This window comes from Morone saxatilis, unplaced genomic scaffold (assembly GCF_004916995.1).
Source record: "Morone saxatilis isolate NCDOM2014 unplaced genomic scaffold, NCSU_SB_2.0 Contig18, whole genome shotgun sequence".
Taxonomy (NCBI): Eukaryota; Metazoa; Chordata; class Actinopteri; family Moronidae; genus Morone; species Morone saxatilis.
Window position 1 is genome coordinate 14,608,561 of NW_023339740.1, and position 7,990 is coordinate 14,616,550.

Consider the following 7,990-nt stretch of genomic DNA (forward strand, 5'->3'; position numbering starts at 1 on the left):
TACAATATATAGACTCATTTGCATAATATGCAGAACAGTGTACTGCCATTACACTTTGAAAGACGTGTACCGTTTGGAAAAATACTTAGTTTTAAATTTGTGATCACAACAAAGAGAAGGCCAAACAGTTTCCATCACATCACTTTATTTTAAATTATTTTTCACTCATTTAATTATTAAATTCATTTTACCATTCTACCTGGTTGGACGCTCAAAAACAGTGTTACACTAGTGTGTAAGGACTGGAACAGGGGTAAGGAGTTCAAACTGTCTGTTCCCAGTTACAATAAATGCACCATTAAGCTCATATGAATCCTCATTCAGCACGCATGCTCCCTCAGGCTTGAGACTGCGAAATAAACACACTCTCTTAAAAGTCTACTTCCACTGTCACAACACAGTGTGGCAGTGGAAGTAGATTTTTCTTCTGCATGTGCACTATATTCAAATATGAATAAATGTAAGACACAACCCTATCTGACACTGCCAATTCTCACTATATTTGTTCTGTGCCAGTCAGCTCTAAACCAACACTTGCAGTTGCAGTTAGTTATGGTATAATGTTATAACATCATATGAATTAATCAATAGGTTAGCCTTGTTTCCGTGACATTCACATGATTGCGGCCCAGTGGGACTACACTCCTCTACTTCTCATTAAGCCTCAAAAGCCTCTCTGCAGAAGGAAGGGAGATCATGGCACGCAACCATTTGAAAAGAGTGTAATGCATGCTGTGGAAAGCTCCAGAGCCTCACAACAGGATAGGCGGGCATAGAAAATGGCTAAAAAGTACCTCAAACAAAACTGAAAGCAATGCAGGTGACTGTTCAGTGAGCAACATCATTTGTGTCTAATGTGCCTGAGTAAAAAATGTGCTGGAATGTTGCATGGTGCAGCAACCTGACAAAAGCTAACATAACTTAGAGTTAGTTAGACTGTCCAACATGAACCAGCAAGGGACATTCAGGCTGTAATTTATGAATAGAGGTCACACAAAACATCCTGGTGCAACTTCGACTGATGAACACAACCTTGCACACTCAAAGTTAGGAACAGAAAGGTAAATAACAGTCTTGAATTTGCATCAAAACCAAAGAGGTAACCAGCTCAATCATCACTACCTTCATCCTAAACTTCATGTTTCATCTCTATTTTCAGGGAAAGTTATGATTGTTGTTATGATCCTGGTCTGAAAGGAGTAATTGTCCAGCAACCCTTTAGCAAAAATGTAGGTTTATAAAAGTTTTTAATTCCGTAGTGAATGTGTTCAATAGCTTGACATACTTTGATAGTATCGACAGAGGCACCCTATGTACTCTGTGAGGCAGAATGTTCAATAGGCTCAAATCTGTATTGGCAAACACTGTATTAGTGTGCCTGTATTGGTGCATTTTACATCACAAGCAAATACAATGGTTTTATGCAAAGCCAGGATTTAGATGCTGGATTACATAACTTTATTCACCATAGCTGCACAGACCTGCATAAAGCCCAGTAATAGTAAGTGCAAGTATATCATATGTGTATTGCCTAATTTCCACAAATCCAGCCTTTAATTTCTCTCTCAGAATGATGTAACTCACCAGAACTACGACTGCTGTGATTGATCTTAACCAAAACCAGACAGTGAGGTGTAAAAGTAATATTGAAGTTATGTTTAACTATAAACCTTGAGTTTGCTGAGTTTAGCCTACATATCTGAAAACTTTCATGAGACTGAGCTAGGTGCAACTTTTGTCTCTGTGAATGACAGCCTGGTTTTGTAAGTGACAGATAATTGAAAAACAAGCATAATCAGTATTTTAAGTACCATAGCTGAGTTTTATGAAATATAGATGCAATGTCAACAACAAAGAGCCCATTATTTTCTGTTTTCCATGAAGAATTGGATCATGCTGTAAATTAAGACAATCACATTGTCAACTTAACATGAAAGCTGTAGATTTACTGTATTGCTTTTCCAGTTTTGTTTTACTTGATTTTTCCTGTTATTATTTTATCATGTATTTATTGTATTTATATTATTCGTTTATTCTTACTGTTTCTTTATACGCTGTGTCGTTTTCTGTTGTTGTACGGATTGTAGATTGTACATCATTTTATTCAATAAAGGTTCATTGAAGGAAAGAAAGAAAAACCTACTGTGGATCCCTGGCCAAGAAATATCGAAACAGCGCCATCACCAAACTGACTCCCACATTGTGGCCAAAGGTGGTACTGCAGTTAAAGTGTGCGTTACCGGTTTAAGACCTTTTTCATCCGTTTCAAGCTCTTAATACGATCCATAAATATTTTACAGATTAAACTTACTGAATCGAATATTATGGAGTCTTTGTAACACGAATTATGTGTTAAAATACCATTGAATCCACTAGTTAAAGTGAGAACCCCCCACCGGTAACTAAGTAACCCCGCCCTCATCCTGGTCACCACACTCACAAACGTGTTTTCCGTCACGCCATTTTCCATCGCCGACCGAGAGAGGAACAAACCACCCGGAGGAGCGCGAACACTTTGAGCTGGAACTGGCAACGAAACAAGGTACAGTCTGAATTAAATTATTCACGGTTACTTTTTTTCTACAGATGTCACGTTTGAGTCGATCGATCGTATCGCCACAGGAGTTAGATGTATTGTTTGTTGCTGTGGTGGCTGGTCGAGAGCTGCTGCTCACCAGCAGGCCGCGGGAAGGCGACAGCCATTTTAGCTACGGTTAAATAGCCTTTAGCTTTCATTAGCTTCCAAGCGTCGAATCGTAATCTTGTGTTGATGTAAAACGACGTATTTTAATGCGGAATACAGGCAAGTGTTGGGTGAGCCGTTCAGTTAATCGTGTGGTTTGTTTTTACAGTCTTTCTTAGCTCTCTAGCATTGGCTTACAGACCGTAGTATTTGTTTGTGAAGCTAGAGTTAGCACAAGGTCTGGCGTCGACTCCGACAGCCATTAGGCCATGCTCGTTTCACCTTTCCCATATATTGTCTTTAACTAACTGTCGATGTGACTACAGCATGCTCTTCATGCACTGTGTTAACATTAACTTTGCACATATAATGGCACACACCTTCTTATGGAGGTTGTTCTGGGTAAAGCCAAGTTGTGCAGCGCATATTGCGACAATGGGGAGCATTAATGTTCATTTTCACACCACAGACTCTTCTAATTTAACCTAATCTACTGGTTCATGCGTTTCCCTTTCGACTCTGCTGTATTAATAACCAATTTCCTTTCTTTGTTCATTATTTTTCAGATTCAGTCATGCATCGTGACTGTCCACTTGACTGTAAAGTCTATGTTGGAAATTTGGGCAACAATGGAAACAAGACAGAGTTAGAAAGGTCGTTTGGCTACTATGGTCCTCTCCGCAGTGTTTGGGTGGCCAGGAACCCTCCAGGCTTCGCCTTTGTTGAATTTGAAGACCCCAGAGATGCTACTGATGCAGTGCGTGAGCTCGATGGAAGGTAGGCAGCAATCTGAACTAATAATGACCAAAACTGTAGAAAAACTACGTTTGCTACAGCTATAATGGTTAATAATGTCTGGTTGTTTTCTAGGACATTGTGTGGTTGCCGGGTGCGAGTAGAGCTGTCCAACGGTGAGAAGCGCAGCCGCACCCGTGGCGCTCCCCCTTCGTGGGGCAGGCGTCCTCGAGACCGAGATGACTACAGGCGTCGTAGCCCGCCACCCAGACGAAGGTGACCCATGTTGTTGTTTGACAGTGACCAGCAGGGACTGCATATGCTCTATCTTGTACTTAAATCCTGCTCTGTGACTTACTGATTCCACCTTCTTACCCACAGTATATTTCCTGGTAATTGCTTATGTTTCTCCAGTCTAGGCATTTCTAGTCTGTTATCTATGCTGAGTATACATTTGTGATTGTTGCAATGTCTAAGGCTTGCAGTTTCATCTTCATTGATATTATTGGTCATTTTATGTAGGGAGCCGAACAGATAAACATTCATTACCAAATAATATGACAGTATGTCATGGGAATAGGACATTTTAGGTCATGTAGTGAAACCGTTTAATTGCAAAATGCATCTTTTGAAATCTGGCCTGCGAGGCACTAATGCTTCTTTCAAAGTGTACCTTTTCTGTGCACTCTTAAAAAAAAAAAAAAATGTCAAAAAAGGTATAATCTGTTTAAAATTTTGGGGGGATGAAAGTGCCAAATGTGATGCATTTTTTTCTTTTTGTTTGAGGATGCTTTTTATTTTTCATCTATATTAATAAGAATGAAACCCGTTGCAGAGCCACCACCATGCCTCTTCTCACCACCCTCTGAGTCAATCAACTAGTCCTCTTTCAGCATCATGTGACTGCTGACCATCGTGCCCCAATCAGCTTGGCTGGTGCTGTCACATGACCCAGGCATGGCCAGTCGTCAGGTTGCACCAACCCATTGGTTCCTCAGCATGCCGTTCTCAACCTCCTCCTCCTTCAACCTTAACCCAAACGGCAGCGGCCCACCTCACATTCCCGACCAATCAGCGTATTACGTTCCCAAATGTCTACAACCTACCAACAGCAGCCTTCGGCTAACCAATTAAAGCAGGAAAAAAGCCACAGCCAGCCCCCATCTGCCTGCCACCTAATCACCTTGCAGCAACTGGCCAGTCCTATTCAGCCAATTCTACCTACCCGGCCGACAGTCTGCCTCCCTTTCGTCATATCTAGCTTGTTGAAAACCAAAAATACTAGTAAGTTTTCCTGCTTCATTCAGTACACTGCTGATTACAGTTTTGAAAGTGAAGAGTCAGCTGGTATGAAAAGGGTGTTCTTTTTTAAAATATTTGAATCAGTCTGGAACTTCACGTTTCCAGAGATTTCCATTATAGACACTCATCTGGTATGTCTTGGGGCTCTGAGCAGAATTATGAAGTCACACAAATCAAAACTCTTCTCAACCCCCCAATAAATATCAAAAGTTTTTTTGTGCTGTATGGTTGGTTTTTAGATCTTAGCCTGGTTACTTCACGAGACTTACTCCCAGTGACCAGTATACTGTTTTGTTACTAGCTTCCAGTTCCTTATGTGCTCCCTAAGTGTAGTGGACCAGTTTCATACAGATGGTGGCCTCTGTGTGAGTCTTTATTCCCACACTATGGCCAGTCCACAGTGCGGCGTTGAATTTCTGATGGGGGCAAATGTTGCTACTTAGCTCACTTTAATTTTGTAATACGCTTTTAGGCTCAGACACCAAGTACAATTCTTAATCCTATGACTCATCCTACTCTTCCACTTTAAATTACTGGAATATAATTCACACTGGTGACTTTACTTAAAGATGCACATGGCACTGTGGGATAGGTGAGAGACAATTCCTAAACACCTGCCATCTTTATGCACTAGGTCCATTGCCAGTGAGTTATATTTTCTGATCTGGATAATTTTGTTCCTCGAAAAAACATTCAAATCTTTTATTTCCATTCTGAGTTACTGGGATAGAGAGAGGGCTGTGTTGAGGGAGGCCCATGTAAGAAAAGGATTAGAGTAGTGTGGAGCTCTACGGCGGATCGGTGCATCTGTGTTTGTTCTTAACACTTTTGTATTTTCCTTGCACAGATCCCCACGCAGGAGGAGCTTTAGCCGCAGTCGAAGCAGGTGTGTGGGCTTTCAAATGTCTCGAATCTTATATGAACGTGGAAGTTTTCTGTTTGTATTATCTGTACATGTAGGATATCCTACTGTATTCTCAAGTTGAAATATAATTATAGGGTTGTTTTCATTAGTGTGTAATCCCCTGAATTTAGAAATCATGTTTCTACAGTAGCCCAAGAGGGACAAACCAAACACTAGCTCTAGGTGCCGCTTAGGTTTTGTGCATTTTGTGGCCACTGTAGTTTCTCCTTCACGCTGGGAAGGATTAGGGAGTTGTGGTCTGCAGCTACTCTGCTACGTGTCACGAAGTCCTACATACTGGACTGTTAAGAATATATCTGGCAGGTAATTGAATAATCTCATACATCATATTGTGAAGTTCTGGCTTCAGTAGCATTTTATCCATTATCAAAACCCTGACTGGAGAAGTAACTTATGTTCTAAATGATTAAAACTTAAAGATTCATTGAAGATTTATAATCACCTGTTGGCTCTGAAGCCAGAAACACTGTAGTTATCAGTCACCAGCTGTAAAATATTGATTTTACTTCAGCACTGTGATGTCTCTGAGCTGAAGTGATTTGAGGTGCATAAAACTGCTGCACTAATTTCTGTAAATAGTCGCCACTCAATAGTTTCAATACGAACACACAGTCCATACGCAGCTGTCAGCAAAGTGCAGACATTAACAGTTAGACAAAACTTAAAATGCAACTGAAAGAATTGAGGATTGGCTGCTGCTGGTAACACTTGTCGTTTCATAACTCTTTACTAAATGGTTTGGTTTGGTTGTTGCAGGTCTTTCTCCAGAGACAGGAGGAGGGAGAGGTCCCTCTCCAGGGACAGGAACCACAAACCTTCAAGGTCCTTTTCTCGATCAAGGAGGTATTGATCTCTTGAGTTATCTTAACATCATTTCAGATATTTGACGGTTTTAATGTGAAGCTTCGTAATATAATTAGCCACCGTTGGGTTTTCTCTGGAGGACAGAACGACACTCATACATGCCTAAGCAGCATATACAGTGTGCAGCCCTAGGCGTTGTTTGTGGTGCTGCGGAGAATGTTGCCGCGGCAGTTCGGTGTGTAATTCTTTCAACAATTTGTTTTCTTTTGTCCCCACAGCCGCTCCAGGTCTACTGACAGGAAATAGAGGAATGTCTGTCAGGTGTAAAGGGAGCTGAAGACGGAACGGTTGTACAATCGTTGCCGTTTCATATGATAGACTTCAACATGGCCGACATGGTCATTTTTGTGTTGGGTTTTTTAAACAATCATGCATTTTAGTGTCTCCCCCCCCCTTTTGTTATGTAATTTTCAAAAACATTGAGTGGGTGTGTACAGGTGTGATGCCTCACGTCAGTCACATACATCTTGTCGGTCCTGAAACAGTCGTGCCACCCAGCATTCCAGTTTACCAGTTAATCTCTTAAGAGCTTCGGTTTTTGTCAATGAATGTACTGTGTAGTTTGACTTAGTGTGAGTAGTTCCTCATTTATTTTCATTGTGTAAAAGCCAGCAGTTTTCTTTTTTTCTTTTTTTTTAAGGAAGGGTTGGGATGATTTGTAAGAAAGTCCCTCCTTTTTGATTGTCTGTAAAGCCAACCTGTTTTCAACGTGCTACTTTCTTACTTCATACTGAAGGTTTCCATCTGTTAATGGTTGGTTGTTTGTAATAAATGCACCCCCTCATTCAAAATGCAAATCTATGGCATTGATTTAAAAGGTGTAATGAACACAAGTCAAAATTTTGTCTATGAAGTTTTCCATTATTTTTCTTTTCTTTTGTTTGATACTATGTGAAATTGTCTCAATTAAAAATACCGGTTGATAAAAAACAAAAAAAACAAAACTGCTTTGTTTGTTTATTTCTTCCTGAGGTCAACCTGATATACTGTAATGTCTTCTACCCAGTGTGTTTACCACAAGAGGGCACTCTTACAGCGTTAGTGGAGATGGTCCAGGTCACTGTGTGATTATTGAGCTCACACTTGCACATAAGATTAATACAATAAATGGCTTTAATTGATTACTCTTGCTGGTTAATGTAGGCTGCCGTTTGTACTGTTTTTCTTATTAATGGCCAGTTTCTATTCTTGTCATTTAACTCTTTATTTGATGTTCTTTTTACATGTAAGCTATCCACACTTATGTCAACTGGTGGTGCTGTTGAGATTTTGTATACTATATTTAAACATTTATAATATTCACTGGTGATTAATGTTTACTAAAACAAACGACACAAAAGTAGATGGTAGGATATTTTGTTTCTCCTTTTACAGCTTTAAACCAGTCATAGCTCCAAATCTCAATATCTTAGTCTTAATGTGCTTATTATATATTAATAGAAATTTAAATATTAAAGCATCTTTCATTTAAATTCACATTT

General features: G+C 40.0%; 1 protein-coding gene across 1 annotated transcript; it reads left to right on the forward strand.

Annotated features, from left to right (window-relative positions):
- The first annotated feature begins 2,405 nt into the window (after positions 1-2,405).
- Positions 2,406-7,453, forward strand: srsf3b (serine and arginine rich splicing factor 3b). Its single transcript, XM_035662154.1, has 6 exons — positions 2,406-2,542; positions 3,250-3,460; positions 3,554-3,694; positions 5,568-5,606; positions 6,402-6,488; positions 6,728-7,453. The coding sequence occupies exons 2-6, from the start codon at positions 3,258-3,260 to the stop codon at positions 6,753-6,755; spliced, it is 498 nt and encodes a 165-aa protein (XP_035518047.1). The 5' UTR covers positions 2,406-2,542; positions 3,250-3,257; the 3' UTR covers positions 6,756-7,453.
- The last annotated feature ends 537 nt before the right edge of the window (positions 7,454-7,990 follow it).